Consider the following 15583-nt stretch of genomic DNA (forward strand, 5'->3'; position numbering starts at 1 on the left):
ATACAGCTAGAATTTGATTCCATCTGTCTTTAAGTAGACAAGAGTGAATTTGGACCCAACAAAACGGCAATGTAAATGTCAAAGGCAAGTAAATGACATTGTCAGGCAATGATTGGATTAGGTGTGATATGCAGAGGAGTAGTAGGCATGGAGAAACCAGCACTGTAATGAGACAGGAACCCCAGCTCTCTATTCAGTCCAGGACAACACATTGACTGCTGGTGACAGACTACCACGGCTATCCATCGCGATCTTATTCAGAGCAGGTAGCCAGGCTCAGATTAACCGCCAGGAAACCGGCGTGGAGAAATCAGCACTGTAATGAGACAGGAACCCCAGCTCTCTATTCAATCCAGGACAATGCATTGAATGCTGGTGACAGACTACCAAGGCTATCCATCGCGATCTTATTCAGAGCAGGTAGGCCAGGCTCAGATTAACCGCCAGGAAACCGGCGTGGAGAAATCAGCACTGTAATGAGACAGGAACCCCAGCTCTCTATTCAGTCCAGGACAACGCACTGACTGCTGGTGACAGACTACCACGGCTATCCATCGCGATCTTATTCAGAGCAGGTAGGCCAGGCTCAGATTAACTGCCAGGAAACCGGAGACCCCAACCCCAACCCCAATTTGCCTACAAGAGTGGGGAATTTAGAGGTCGGCACTTACATGGCGTTTCTGCAGCTGGGAAGAGGAACTCAGCCGGTTCCTTCCTTCTCCTCACAGCGCATGCTCCCCAGCCGCCGAGGGCGTCGTTCTGCGCACGCGCCTCCGCCGGGCGAGGTTTCCACGCTAGGCGCCGGAAGCGGACGGGCGCGTGCTTCCGCGCATGCGCGCCCCCAGAAAGCGCGACGTCGCCTCTCCGGCGGCGCCGCGTCCCAGAGCGACAGGACGCGCGTGCGCAGCCGGGGGCCCCGGAAGCGGAAGCGGCGTGGGCCGGCGGCAACAGCAGCAGCGGCGGTAGCGGCGCCTAGGAAGGGGCTGCCGGGAGCAGGATGGCGGCGGCAGCAGCAGCCGCCGGTGCCGGGCCCGGTCCGGGGGACGAGCTGGTGCAGGACGTGATCCCCTACCGCCGGCGGTCGCGGCTGCTGCGGGGTACGGTGCTGCCCTTCTGCGCGCTGTACCCGCTCTGGCTGTGGTGCTGGGGGCCGTGCGCCTGGGCCTGGGCTTGGGGCGGCCCCGCCGAGGTGCCCGAGGCCGCGCTGCTCTGCCTCGCCGCCATCGCTGCCGTGCACCTGCTCACCGCCTTGGCCGGCCTGTGGAGCGTCAACGTCCACTGCTTCCTCTACTGCTGCTGGGTCAGTCGCACGCCGGGGTCAGGGGGCAGAAAGGGGGGGAGTGAAGGGTCTGACCGGGGCCACAGAGACACATGAAGCTGCCTTATACTGTGAATCAGACCTTTGCTCCATCAAAATCAGTATTGCCTACTCGGACCGGCAGCGGCTCTCCAGGGGCTCAGGCAGGGGTTTTTCACCTCACCTGCTTGCCCGGTCCCTTTAACTGGAGATGCCGGGGATTGAACCTGGGACCTTCTGCATACCAAGCACAGGCTCTACCACTGAGCCACAGCCCCTCTCCAGGGTCTCAGGCAGGGGTCTTTCACAACACCTATTTGCCTAGTCCCTTTAACTGGAGATGCTGGGGATTGAACCTGGGTCCTTCTGCATGCCAAGCAGAGGCTCTACCACTGAGCCACAGCCCCTCTCCATGGTTCTCCAGGGTCTCAGGCAGGGGTCTTTCACAACACCTACTTGCCTAGTCCCTTTAACTGGAGGTGCCGGGGATTGAACCTGGGACCTTCTGCATGCCAAGCAGAGGCTCTACCACTGAGCCACGGCATGGCGTCTGGGTTGCAGCTGGGTCCGCCCCCATTCTGTGGCTTGAGCCGTAGTCCCGCACGCTGGAATTAAGCTACGTGCCTATCTTTATGGCGGGAAAGGCTTGGCTTGTTTAGCCTGTGCACGTGGAATTCCAAAATGACTGGCCCTTGGGGACTGCACCCTTTTTTTTAGGGAAGGAGAGGCAGGCGATGCGAGTCTGCGTAGAAATGCCACCTTCCGAGCCAGTGATCCATGGCATGGTGCCTAAGGTTGCAATGGAGCTTGCCAGTTCATTATGCCTGCTTCCTTCTTCCCTCGGGTTGCCTTAGGCAAGTCTCTAAAGAGGCGGTGCATAAATAAATGCTATCACTGATTTTTCCCCATCTCATTGGAGCAGAAGGTACTTTGGAATCGTTCATTATCTTTGTGTCCGCAGGGAGCACTGGTTGAGGAAAAGTTACCTGCACCGTAAGAGGATGTTTGGCTTGGAATATCTCAGTATTTTGTAACCATCCCAGCCATTTTGTGCTGGTGCCTTATGGCGTCTTCTCACATGAACCCATGAAGCTGCCTTATACTGGATCAGACCCTTGCTCCATCAGAGTCAGTATTGTCTACTCAGACTGGCAGTGGCTCTCCAGGGTCTCAGGCAGAGGTCTTTCACATCACCTACTTGCCTAGTCCCTTTAACTGGAGATGCCGGGTATTGAACCTGGGACCTTCTGATTGCCAAGCAGATGCTCTACCACTGAGACACAGCCCCTCCCCTAAAAAACTGGCACCTTGAATTGGGCTTGGGAGTGGATAAAAAGGTAAAGGTCCCCTGTGCAAGCACCCGGTCATTCCTGACCCATGGGGTGACGTCACATCCCGACGTTTACTAGGCAGACTTGTTTATGAGGTGGTTTGCCAGTGCCTTCCCCAGTCATCTTCCCTTTATCCCCAGCAAGCTGGGTACTGTTTTACCAATGTTGGAAGGATGGAAGGCTGAGTCAGCCTTGAGCCAGCTACCTGAAACCAACTTCCATTGGGATCGAATTCAGATCATGAGCAGAGCTTGGACTGCAGCTTACCACTCTGCGCCACGGGGCTCCTATGGATTGATAGCCAGTGTAATTGTTGTAATATTGGGGTCACAAGCTCTCATGAACACATGAAGCTGCCTTCTACTGAATCAGACCTTTGGTCCATCAAAGTCAGTATTGTCTACTCAGACCAGCAGCGGCTCTCCAAGGACTCAGGCAGGGGGTCTTTCACATCACCTACCTGCCTACTCCCTTTAACTGGAGATGCCAGGGATTGAACCTGGGACCTTTTGCATGCCAGATGCTCTGCCACTGAGCCACGGCCCCTCCCCTGACTATCTCAAAACTCCAAAAGCGCTCACATGCTTAACAAGCTTGGGAGACCCCAGCTTTTAATTGGTATCAGTTCCAGAGAGGCAGCCTTGTTAGTCTGTTGCAGCAAAAACAAGGAGGAAGTCTTATGGTGCTTTCAAAAGCACAGTTATTGTGGCTTATGAGTCTGTGGACAAGAGCCTACTTCGTTGGATGCAAGCTGTGTCTTTTCAACACACAAAAGTATGCCACGGTAAATTTGTTGTGCGGCTCACCCTCTGATGTGGAAGTCTTCCCTTTCCCCTTGTATGGGGACTCCGTGGTTAGCAGTGAGGAAAATGGACTCTGCCCTTAATCAAGGGCCCGTTCTTTAACTTCATAAATTGCATTCTGGTGTCAGAAACAGATGCTGAACCGTGATATAAATTAAGCCTTGCACGTTTCATCTGATTCGGACTGCTGTAATCCTAGTCCTATTACATTGTCTATTAAATGTCTCACCCATTGGATTGCATTGATTTACGCAGTGTGATCCACCTTGAGCCTCACAGCCCATTCCTGACCTTGAGGGCTGAAAGTCCTTAGGCGGAGCACAGGGGCCTGTACTGGTGTCTGTGCCACTTACGGCAGCGTGGCCCTGGGACGCTGGCTCAGCCTCCCACCAGCGTTCTGTGCACCATCTTCCCGGGGGGGGGGGGGAGTGCAGGGGAGGAGCTGCCTTTATGTGGCCTCCTAAGCCCTTTTCAGTCTGGGAATGCTGCCTTTGCCCTCACCTTGATGTTTGCCACCTTTTTAGGTGGCACATCCCCATGGAACCCTTTGGAGCGGTTCCACGGGGCTCAAGGGTGAGGGCAGCATTTTGGCTTCGGTGGGGGAGGGAATCCTCCATTGGGGGATTCAGGGGGGGGCTGAATCCACCAGCCTCAACCCTTCCCCTCAGGAATGGGCTGTCAGCGAGGAGGGCAGAGTACAAATACATAAAATAAATAACGAATGTATGACAGAGAGAGAAAGTTGAGATTAAGTGAAAAATTCATGAGGATAGTGAATCATAAAGGGATTTGGAAGACAAAAACTGTTAGGGTGTGTCTGTGTTAGGCTTTGGTTATGGTAGAAAATCCTTGGGTGGGTCAGTTCGCGTACTTAGCTGTTCCTTCTGCCAGTGGAATTTCTTTTCCCCAAACAGGTTTTGGTGCCTTAGATGTAGATTTTGGTGTGCATGCCGTCGGGATCAGATCTCCCATGGTGTTGCAAAATGGTCTCTCTCTCAAAATGTGTTGCCAGTTCTACAGTATTGCAGGCACCTAGAATGTGATGGGTACATCTTATTCCGGAACATCACTAGGCTATCCTGTATATGACAGCGTCCAACAAGGATATCCCTTTTGCAAGTTGTCCCAGGGGGGTGGGGGATAGAAGCGTGTGTGCGCATTTTGGAAAACCTGTTGTAACCCTGCTCCGTGTTCACAGGCAAAAAAACAAGGTACAGGTCTGATAGATAGAGTGATTAGAGAACACATTTTGGTAAGTTGGGGCTACGTAAGGCTTCCTGTTGCATCCATGTCTGGTAAAAACCAGCATGTCCACTCATCTCATGATCTACCTTAGATTACCAACAGGGAAAACAAGGTCCATGTAGGATACTGTTGCAGATGATTTATCCCACAGTCTTGCAGAGCACAGTATATGCATTTTATTTCTTAAGCTTTCAGCTTCAGTACTCAAAAGGAATGGCATGTGTTTTACCACGTTTGCACGAAAAGGCCTCCATATATGTCTGTTCTGTGTTGATCTCTTGATGTCCGGAAGAAACTACGTCGGGGTGTCAAACATAAGGCCCAAGGGCCAGATCCGGCCACTTGAGAGCTCTTATCCGGCCCATGAACTAGCCTCCCCCACTACCCAATCTGGGCTGGCAAAGCATGACTCGGCCCCCACCAAGTGGCATTTATGTCATATCTGGCCCCTTGAGAGCTAATACAGCCCCCGAGGCAGCCACCCCCTCATCCCGATCTGGGCTGGCAAGGCATGGCCCAGCCCGACCAAGTGACATTTATGTCATATCCGGCCCTCATAACAATTGAGTTTGACGGGCCTGCTCTAGCCACTACACCACACTGCCTGAGGTATTGTTTACGGAACCGTCACCGGCATGGTTTCATGAGCTTTTATGTTTTGCCATAGAAGCCAATGAAGATCTTGTGGAATTTGGATCTTGGTACAAAAGCCTTCTTTCACACTCATTTGTATTTATTTTACAAAGTTTCCCACCTTTCCGTCCTCGCAAGGGCCCCCAGGGCAACTTAAATTTAAATTAAACAGTTACATTAAACAACTTCTATAAGAAAGGTGCTGAAGATGGCAACCAGACACCATCACTTCAGTTCCATGGCAGACCTGAAGGTAAAGTTCTCCAGTGCATCTGCCAATATGATGATCCTAGCTGGTCAGATAAGCTAGGGGAAGAATTACTAGGGGAGTAAGAGTCATGCAGTTTATGAGCATGTGTCTTGGGTATGTAAGCTTTCAAACGGAGATCAGTACAATTGACTCACAGACCATAAACCTCTTCCCCCCCCATGAACACATGAAGCTGCCTTATACTGAATCAGACCCTTGGTCCATCAAAGTCAGTATTGTCTGCTCAGACCTGCAGCGGCTCTCCAGGGTCTCAGGCAGGGGTCTTTCCCATCCCCTACCTGCCTAGTCCCTTTAACTCAGTGGTTCCCAACCTTTTTTTGACCAGGGACCACTAGGACTTTTTTGTTCGGTGCAGGGACCCCAAGGTTCAAAATAAAAATTCTGATAATTTAAAAATAAACTTTAATCATAACTGTTACTTAAACATTAAACTTAGAATAATATCTGAATATATATATTTTATAATAGATAACTTTTAATTGAAAATATTAATTTATTATGGGTTTATAACTTTGTTTCGCGGACCTTAATTTAGTTCTCGCGGACCCCTGGGGGTCCATGGACCCCTGGTTGGGAACCAGTGCTTTAACTGGAGAACCTGGAACCTTCTGCATGCCAAGCAGATGCTCTACCACTGAGCCATGGCCCCTCCCTGTCTATTACAAGAGCACCAGTTGTCTGACACTCTCTCTTCTGGCTTTACCACCTTGTGTGATATTCCTCCGCTAAACATCGCTTGGCTTATTCTAAGCTTTAAAGACCACATTTTTTCCAATTGTGTGTGTGTGTCTCCATTTCAGGTACGCAGTCCAAGGAAAGCCACGTTGGTGAAAGTCGTGCCAACCCCAAACAACGGTTCCGCAGAACTGGTGCCGCTCCACCGGGACCAGGTAAGCGAGTGACGGCTGTTGGAAAAGGCGAGCGTCTCCCTCGTGACACATTTTTGTCAGCCAAGGTATTCACTTGGCCCTGGAAGCTCCTCGGGGTGGTTAATAAGAAGCCACAAATACAGATCTTGGAGTGGAGGAAGCGCTTTTGTGGGAGGCTTGGTGAAGTTCATTTCTGCCTTCCCTCCACTTCCGGCCTTGCTTTCTCCACATTGGAAGTCGTAACTCTTTTTCGTATGCAAATTCGTAGCTACTATGGCCAGAATTATTTACTAGTAATAAATACAATTTACTCTGTAAGTTCCTTAAATTTTGCAATATGTATTCACATCATGCGCCATACCATTCAAACTTGGTCAATTTCAATATACAGTTGAAAAGTCCATAGACTATAACTGAAAAGTTCACTATGTGCCACGTATCACAGGAAAAATAGTCCATATAACATACAGCTTACAAATGTATTTCATTTAAGTAATTCAAGTAAGGAGCTTACAGAGTAAATTGTATTTATTACTAGTAAATAATTCTGGCCATTGTAGCTATGTATTTGCATACTAGTTTAGATAGTAGCTCATAAGATTTTTTTTTGGTTGTAACCCTTTTGGTCAGATCGGAAGCTGTCACCTTTGCCTCTGCAAAAGCAAAGTTGCTGGGATGTGCTCAATTTGGGGTTGGTCTAGAACAGCGGCTCCCAACCTCCCCTCCCAACCAGCCAGTGTGGTGTAGTGGTTAAGAGCGGTGGTAGTGGTGGTTGTTGGGGTTTTTTGTATGCCGACTTTCTCTACCACTTAAGGGAGACTCAAACCGGCTTACAATCGCGTTCCCTTTCCCTCCCCACAGCAGACACCCTGTGAGGTAGGCGGGGATGAGAGATCTCTAACAGACCTGTAATTTGCCCAAGGTCACCCAGCTGGCTTCGTGTGTAGGAGTGGGGAATCAAACCCAGTTCTCCAGATCAGACTCCACCGCTCTTAACTGCTACACCACGCTGGCTGGAGCGGTGGAGTCTGATCATTTCCCCACATGAGTGGCGGAGGCTAATCTGGTGAACTGGATTTGTTTTTCCCACGCCTACACACGAAGCCAGCTGGGTGACCGTGGGCAAGTTACAGTTCTCTCTCAGCCCCACCTACCTCACAGGGTATCTGTGGTGGGAAGGGGAAGAGAAGGTGATTGTAAGCCTGTTTGAGTCTCCCTTAAGTGGTAGAGAAAGTCGGCATATAAAAACCAACTCTTCTTTTTCACTTACATACCCCTTGGCAGCCCATTTCCATGAACTGTACCAAAATGTTTATAATTAATATAGTTGCTATTGGACGAAAACGCATGGTCGCTTTATCCTCCTTTATCCACATGCGTTCGATCCTGGCTGAAATGGGATTGAAGGAGGATAAAGTGACCGTGCATTTTCGCCCATTATTTCAAATGTATATCTTGTAACTGTAAATAGCCCTATAATGGGATTAAAAAGCAATGGAATAATAAGATGAACAGACAGTGCATATATATTTGCATTCAAAAGATACAACGAATTCAAGTAAATACATCACAGATTACATTTAAAAAACTACATTGCGCTAATTAATACGTTACATTTGTTCTTATAATTTGCCAAAATAACAAAGTGAGGGAACGGGGCTTTTCTCAAGGTTAAATAACGAAGAGAACCCGCTCTGCCACTCATCATAACATTCGATTTTCACAACGTTGGACTTGTGTCAACAGTGTAAGACAAGATACATGTGCCTTTCCCCACCATTAATCCATTTTTTTTAGCGTCCCCCTAAATGTCTTCGTTTGTATCCCTGAGGGTATGCCTACCCCAGGTTGGGAATCACTGGTCTAGAAAAACATTTGGAGGTTGCAGCTACACAGAATTGGGCATCCAATTCTTGCGTGAGAGACAGAGCCCACCAGACTCTGTTTTTAGGTTCCTAGGATACATTGCTTGTGATCAAGGGGGTATTTATTAAGGTTGAACAAGGTGGTATGGGAAAGGTGGTGGCTACTTAGCGAGGCAAAATGCCATAGTGACTTACTGGAGCTTGTTGATGCCTATGTTAACGAGAGATGGAGAGCTGGTGGCAGATCTCCCTTGAAACAAGCAGTTGGACTACATGTCCTTTGGTCCCTCTCGGTACAATGATTCGACAAAAGTCTCTAAAATTCTCTCTTGCAAGTGGAGCCTTAATTTTCATACTTTCATACTACACCATACCAGTGTGGTGTAGTGGTTAAGAGCAGTGGTTTGGAGCGATGGACTCTGATCTGGAGAGCCGGGTTTGATTCCCCACACCTCCACATGAGCGGTGGACGCTACTCTGGTGAACTGGATTTTGTTTCCCCACTACTACACACGAAGCCAGCTGGGTGACCTTGGGCGAGTCACAGCTCTCTCGGCCCCACCCACCTCACAGGGTGTCATTTGTGGGGTGGGGAAGGGGATTGTAAGTCGGTTTGATTCTTCCTTAAGTGGTAGAGAAAGTCAGCATATAAAAACCAACTCTTCTTCTTCATTTTTCCCCCCAAGGGAGAAGATGGGCAGGAAGTCCTTTCCTTCGAATTCCAGAAAATCAAATATTTTTACGAGCTACACGAGAAGAAGAAATTCCTTCCCGTGGCATTCCCCGTGGAGCACCCGCTGCAGTATTACCAGAACGCGCGAGGGTACCAGGAAGACAAAGAGATCCAAGCGGCGGAGAAGCAATATGGCACTAACAAGTAAGTGGGGGTAAAGATGGACTGGGACTACATGTGTGCAGCATTACTGGTGAGAATCTGGACATAATTAGCTCTGCCAGGTCAGATCAGTCGTCTTCCTGGTTTATGCTGCACGTTCACCTTGGCGTTGAGTTACACCTTCACACTTGCAAGGATAGCTGGGGTGTGGAACACATGGCCAAAGAGGACTCTTTGTAGCTGGAATTACATTGTTGAATTGGTCTACGCTGCAGTTGGGCAGATGACCCTTCAGTCCTGTTAGGAAGGGTGTGGTGTAGTGGTTAAGAGCGATGGACTCCAATCTGAAGAACTGGGGTTGATTCCCCACTCCTCCACATGAAGCCTGCTGGGTGACCTTGGGCTAGACACCGCTCTATTAAGAGCTCTCTCAGCCTCCCCTATCTCACAAGGCGTAGAACAAATGCCCAAAGAGGACTCACCATAGCTGGAATTACGTTGTCGAACTAGGTCTATACAGCACATGGAGGAAGGCTCCACAAAACGGCAATTGTTTCTAGATCACCGTCTGCGCAGTGGACTTGTGGTGTGTAGAGATTTACCATTGTATATGGAGGTCGTCTTGAACTGGAAGTAACCATCGTTGTTTTGAACATCTAAGTTACACTTTGCTTTGGAAGACTCTTTCATGGACAATATTTAGACTGTACATGTGACTCAGTGGCAGAGCATCTGCTTGGCATGGAGAAAGTCCCAGGTTCATCTTGAGCGGCTGGGGGGCGGGGGGAGGAAGCGGTGCAGGGGCGGCGGCCTCCCTCAGTCCACCCATGGCTGGGCAGTTTGACGCCGGAGACCAGGCGAGCTGGTACTGGGGATGGCTGAGGGGCAGCGCCGCAGCACCTTCTTGGTGCGGGACTCGGGCACTATCCCTGGTGCCTTCGTCTCCTCCGTCCCTGAGAGTTCGCATGTCTCCCACTACATCGTGAACAGTGGTGGAGGAGGCAGCCCGGGGCTGAATCCTTCTAGGTTCCAGAGAGGCGATCAAGAGTTTGACTCGCTACCAGCATTGCCAGAGTTCTACAAAATACACCCCTTGGACACTATAACCTTGATAGAACCTGTATCAAAGTCTAAGCATAACAGAGATGTGGTATTGCGGCACTAAGAAGCGGAGTGCGTGCGTGCTCTTTTTTACTTTAATGGCAGTGATGACGAAGACCTTCCATTTTAATCAGGAGACATGCTGAGAATCTGGGAGAAGGCTGAAGACCAGTGGTGGAATGCAGAAGACAGTGAAGGAAAAGTCGGGGGATGATACCTTTTCCATACATTGACAAGTATAGACCGGTCTCTACTTTGGTATCTGCTCTAGTGGGAGGTTGGAGAGCTAGTAGAAGCCACAAAGATTAACATGAGCATTCAGTGGGAAGGAGAGCACAGCTGCCGACGAGGTCCCTTCCCCTTCACCCACATCCTGCTGCTTGATCCACAGAATCAAGAGGAAGATTTCAGCTGATTGTGGCTCAACTGCTCTGCTTACAGATGGGAGTAAAGCAACGTAGACAGCTCGTCTGTCTATCCAGTGCTTCAGCAAGTATCCTGATGCGCATGAAATGTCCCCAGGACAATACGCCATCATTCGTCAAACGGGACTTGTATATTCAGGATGCCCAATTTGGTGGCTTCAAAGACAAAGCCGGCGTGGTGAAGTGGTTAAGAGCAGTGGTTTGGAGTGATGGACTCTGATCTGGAGAACCGGGTTTGATTCCCCACTCCTCCACATGAGAGGCGGAGGCTAATCTGGTGAACTGGATTTGTTTCCCCGCTCCTCCACATGAAGCCAGCTGGGTGACCTTGGGCTAGCCACACTCTCTCAGCCCCACCTACCTCCCAAGGATGTCTGTTGTAGGGGGGGAGGGAAGGTGGTTATAAGCCAGTCTGATTCTTCCTTCAGTGGTAGAGAAAGTCGGCATATAAAAACCTTCTACAATAGAAGTGTAATCAGAAGAAGTGTTGGTTTTCATTTGCCGACTTTCTCTACCACTTACGGAGGGTTCAAACTGGCTTACAATCTCCTTCCCCTCCCCACAACAGACATCTTGTGAGGTAGGTGGGGCTGAGAGAGAACTGTAATTTGCCCACAGTCACCCAGCTGGTTTCATGTGTAGGAGTGGGGAAGCAAATCCTCTGTCACTCATGTGGAGGTGTGGGGGAATCAAACCTGGTTCTCCTGATCAGAGTCCACCGCTGGAGAGCCGCTGCCAGTCTGATGGGCCAAGGGGCTGATTCAGGATAAGGCCGCCTCTGGTGTGCGCTGTAGCATCTTGCAAGCTTCAACCAGGCCAGAATGGAAAGTGGGGTGTCCAAATGAACTAAGTTTATATTTTTCACACAGGGCCGAGATGGTTGTGCCGGAGTTCCTGGAACTCTTCAAGGAGAGAGCAACGGCGCCTTTCTTCGTTTTCCAGGTAAACTAAAGTTATGCAAGGCCTTCCCTTGATCCATGAGTTCTGTTGGCCACGCAATCTGTCACCACACACAGCTGCTGTGTTCACATGGGTTTGGTTGGTAGTTGGGAAGAAGGCCTCTTCTCTAGTTCCTCAGCTATGGAAAGCCCCCGCTGTTTGCCTGGTGTACGATTCTTGTTTCAGACCCCAAGTAAAATCCGCTTTATATCGATTTGGCTAGCCGTGTTAGACTTTTTGGTCACTCTTTTCCCGTCTCCTCTTGGGGAAAACGAGTATTTGTATTCGCTGCCGTGTACCGATTTTATAGGTGCTACCTCGTTGTGCTCTTGTGCGTGTTCATATTTGCGCTGAATGTTTTAAAAATTTTATGTTTGTCCGAGAACCATGGCAGAAGGGAGGCATATTAGTCCTTTAAAACAATTCTGCACGTAGAGCGGCTGGGAATGGCACCGTAGTGGACTAGGTTGCTTATTTATTTGTCAAACTTATAGCCCACTTTCCCGGCAAAGCCAAGCTCAGGGCAGCTCACGTAGTCATATAGATATACAGTATGCTATGAAACATCATAAACTCAATTAAAACAATGAATTATAAAACCAGCCCAACAAAATCTATAGAATAGCAGGTCTCTCGCACATCTCCGGTGGTGCATTTAATTGCGACGTAAGGCCACAGCAAGGTCTGCTGGTGGCTCAGATAAGATGCAGAGCCTGCAGATAACATCAAAACACTCAGGCAGGGTGGAGTAGAGCAGGGAGGCCAGCAATTGATGAAGAAAACCGCACGTAGCTGGCCTCAACCATCTCAGCCGTTTTTCTGTTCATTGCCAGCTGTTGGCTTAATCTTTCCCAGTTGTGCAGAGCTGATATGGCTCGTCAGTGGGTTCATCACTCACTCTGCAGATCCTCAGAGGCTCTTTCCCTTGGAAGCAAAGGGCCCTAGCCGTAACAATTGTTTTACGGCCCTGAGCCTTGGATCAAATTGCACCTTGCAAGAATTCAGCAGATCCTCTCTTAATTATCTATTAAAGCTCCTTCTTACCAAGCAAACTGGTTATGAGCCAGCATGCTGTAGCAGTTAGAGTGTCTGACTAGGATCCAGGAGTCCCAGGTTCGAATCCCCACTCTACCATGGAAGCTCACTGGGTGCCCTTGGGCCAGTCACTCTCTGTTATTCTGACCTTCCTCACACAGTTGTTATGATGATAGAACGAAGGTGGGGGGCCACCCTGATTCCCTTGGAGGAAGGGGTGGGATTAGTATCCACTAAATACAGGACGCGTTTTGTACGGGAGAAAAGATTGGATCTTGTCGAAGCCTTGCCCAAGGCCGCCTAGCAGGCTCATGACGAATCAGGGGACTTCCCCGATTATGCTGTCAGCTTTAGCACATGACACCAACTCTAAACTATAGGGCCCCGAAGTGGGCATACTCTTAGATGGCCAACAAAATGCATTTTAGGTTTATTATCCCGCCCTTCCTCCAAGACACCTCAGGTGATACAGTTCGTCTCCAGTTTGTTTTCACAATGACCCTGTCAGGTATGCTTGGCTGAGAGTGGCCCAAGTTCATCCACTGAGCCTCCTGGCTGAGGAGGGATTTGAACCTGGGTCCCCCCAATCCTCGCATCTGTGCCAGAGTAATTCACGTTTGCTTCCTGCAGGTGTTCTGTGTCGGGTTGTGGTGCCTGGACGAGTACTGGTATTACAGCGTCTTCACCCTTTCCATGCTGGTGGCGTTCGAAGCGTCTCTCGTCCAGCAGCAAATGAGAAACATGTCGGAGATCCGGAAAATGGGCAACAAGCCCTACATGATCCAGGTGAGCGAGCGGTAGAAAACGGCGAGAGGTGCAAAGCAGCTTACCAAGTGACCATTGTGATGACATTGTCCGAGTTCCAGAACCTTGAAGACCCTGTTGCTCGGGGCAAGGCTGTCAACAGAGAGCTGCTGACCCCCCAAGTAGGAAGAAGCTAGTGTGGATTAGTGGATAAGAGCGGTGGTCTGGAGTGGTGGACTCTGGTCTGGAGACTGGGTTTGATTCCCCCACTCCTCTACATGAGCGACGGAGGCTAACCTGGTGAACTGGATTTGTTTCCCCGTTCCTCCACACGAAGCCAGCTGGGTGACCTTGGGCTAGGCACAGCTCTCTCAGCCCCACGTACCTCACAGGGTGTCTGTTGTGGGGAGGGGGAGGGAAGGTGATTGTAAGCCGGTTTGATTCTCCCTTAAGTGGTAGAGAAAGCCGGCATATAAAAACCAACTCCTCTTCTTCTAAAGACAGTTGGGTTGGAGGGTGAGAATAACCGGGAGGAAGAGCTTATATGTTGGGGCAAGTCAAGGAAGGCAGCAGGATCAGTTTAGAGCCTAGAGCAGGGGTGTCAAACCTTAGGCCCGGGCGGTCAAATCTGGCCCCTTGAGAGCTCTTATCCAACCTGTGAGCCAGCCGAGGCAGCCCCCCCACCCCGCTCTTTATCTGGGCTGGCGAGGCATGGCTCAGTCCCCTCCAAGTGACATGTCAGATCCATTCCTCGTAACAAATGAGCTCAACACCCCTAGCCTAGAGGAATCGCTTAGTTGCTTGGCTGCTTTCGCCTCCTAGTGGCCTTGCTGTTAACTACAGGGCCTTGGAGATTTCTCCCTGGCTTCTGGTCTCCAGTGCCCTCTCCTGCTGCCCCTGATCTTCCATGCCCCCTTCTGCTTCCCCTCATCGTTGAAGATCTGTCACTCTTGCGAGCCATCCCCACTCCTCCACATGAAGCCTGCTAGGTGGCCTTGGGCTAGTCACGGTTCTCTCCAAACTCCGTCAGCCCCACCTACTTCACAAGGTGTCTGTTGCGGGGAGGGGAAGGCGATTGCAAGCCCCCTTTGAGACTTCTTAACGGTAGAGAAAAGCGGGGTATGAAAAAACCACTCTTCTTCTTCTGCACCGAATCTTAAGTACCTCTCCTCTCCTCTGTCCCCCCTACCCCGCCATGTTGCAGGTTTACAGGAACAGGAAGTGGCGGCCAGTTTCCAGTGACGAGATCATTCCTGGGGACGTCGTGTCAGTCGGTACCAGATTTTGCTTTCTTGCCACTGTAACTTAGACTGTTGGCTGGCTGCTTTTACTTGCGGTGAATTGAAACGGAAGCTTTTACATTGCAACTGGAGCTTTACTCGTTTCCAAGGACATCCCTGAATACCTGGGAATTTGTCCTGCAATTAAGAGTTAGGGAGGTGTTGACTGATGCCTGTGGGGCTGGATCTTCATCCCTGTTAAACCATCCCAAAAGCCTAGTTTGGGAAACAGAGTCTGAAAGTGGGCGGAAATCACCTCCCTAACTCTCAAGAGCCAGTGTGGTGTAGTGGTTAAGAGCAGTGGTTTGGAGCGGTGGACTCTGATCTGGAGAATCTGGTTTGATTCCCAGCTCCTCCACATGAGCGGCGGAGGCAAATCTGGTGAACTGGATTTGTTTCCCCACTCCTACGCATGAAGCTAGCTGGGTGACCTTGGGCAAGTCATGCTCTCTCAGCCTCACCCACCTCACAGGGTGTCCGTTGTGGGGAGGGGAAGGGGAGGCGATTGTAAGCCGGTTTGATTCTTCCTTAAGTGGTAGAGAAAGTCGGCATATAAAAACCAATTCTTCTTCTTCTCCTTATACTTGATCTTTTACGAACAGAAGCAAAAAATCTACAGTCAAGACAACAACATGTGTATCTCTTAGAGAATTCCGCCCTCCCGGGGCTATGCAGTGCTTTCGAAGTGTTGACCAATGAGTCTTGCAATTCACATTCATTCTTGCAGCTAGCTGCGTTCTTTATCAACCCACAAGCCGAGTGATTCAACTCTTGGCTGTGGATTGCTCGGCTCATGCATCGATGAAGAGAGTACGGAGTGCACAGTGTATTCTCAGCTCAGAGGGACAAAGGGCATCTTCAGAATGGGTGTTTCCTTTTCCTCTTAGCTCGGGAGGCAGGAGTTAATATT

General features: G+C 50.0%; 2 protein-coding genes and 1 pseudogene across 2 annotated transcripts in view; all 3 read left to right on the forward strand.

The window, feature by feature from the left end:
* The first annotated feature begins 997 nt into the window (after positions 1-997).
* LOC130477582 (endoplasmic reticulum transmembrane helix translocase-like) lies at positions 998-9195 on the forward strand. Its single transcript, XM_056849598.1, has 3 exons — positions 998-1300; positions 6381-6470; positions 9001-9195. Exons 1-3 carry the CDS (start codon positions 998-1000, stop codon positions 9193-9195), a joined length of 588 nt encoding a protein of 195 aa, XP_056705576.1.
* Positions 9196-9976: 781 nt separating this feature from the next.
* On the forward strand, positions 9977-10690 carry LOC130481143 (adapter molecule crk-like; annotated as a pseudogene).
* An 854-nt stretch (positions 10691-11544) lies between these two features.
* The window catches only part of ATP13A1 (ATPase 13A1), a 41776-nt gene continuing 37737 nt past the window's right edge, over positions 11545-15583 (forward strand). The window contains exons 1-3 of the mRNA XM_056853836.1: positions 11545-11617; positions 13280-13435; positions 14598-14667. Coding sequence (XP_056709814.1) covers positions 11552-11617; positions 13280-13435; positions 14598-14667 — 292 coding nt within the window. The 5' untranslated portion in view covers positions 11545-11551. The remainder of the gene's footprint in view (positions 11618-13279; positions 13436-14597; positions 14668-15583) is intronic.

This window comes from Euleptes europaea, chromosome 1 (genome assembly GCF_029931775.1).
Source record: "Euleptes europaea isolate rEulEur1 chromosome 1, rEulEur1.hap1, whole genome shotgun sequence".
NCBI classification, from domain to species: Eukaryota; Metazoa; Chordata; class Lepidosauria; order Squamata; family Sphaerodactylidae; genus Euleptes; species Euleptes europaea.

Coding starts and splice junctions, on each gene's coding strand:
- LOC130477582 (XM_056849598.1), top strand. CDS start 998: ATGGCGGCGGCAGCAGCAGCCGCCGGTGCCGGGCCCGGTCCGGGGGAC. Junction 1,301..6,380: donor GCTTCCTCTACTGCTGCTGG/GTCAGTCGCACG, acceptor TCTCCATTTCAG/GTACGCAGTCCAAGGAAAGC. Junction 6,471..9,000: donor TGCCGCTCCACCGGGACCAG/GTAAGCGAGTGA, acceptor TTTCCCCCCAAG/GGAGAAGATGGGCAGGAAGT.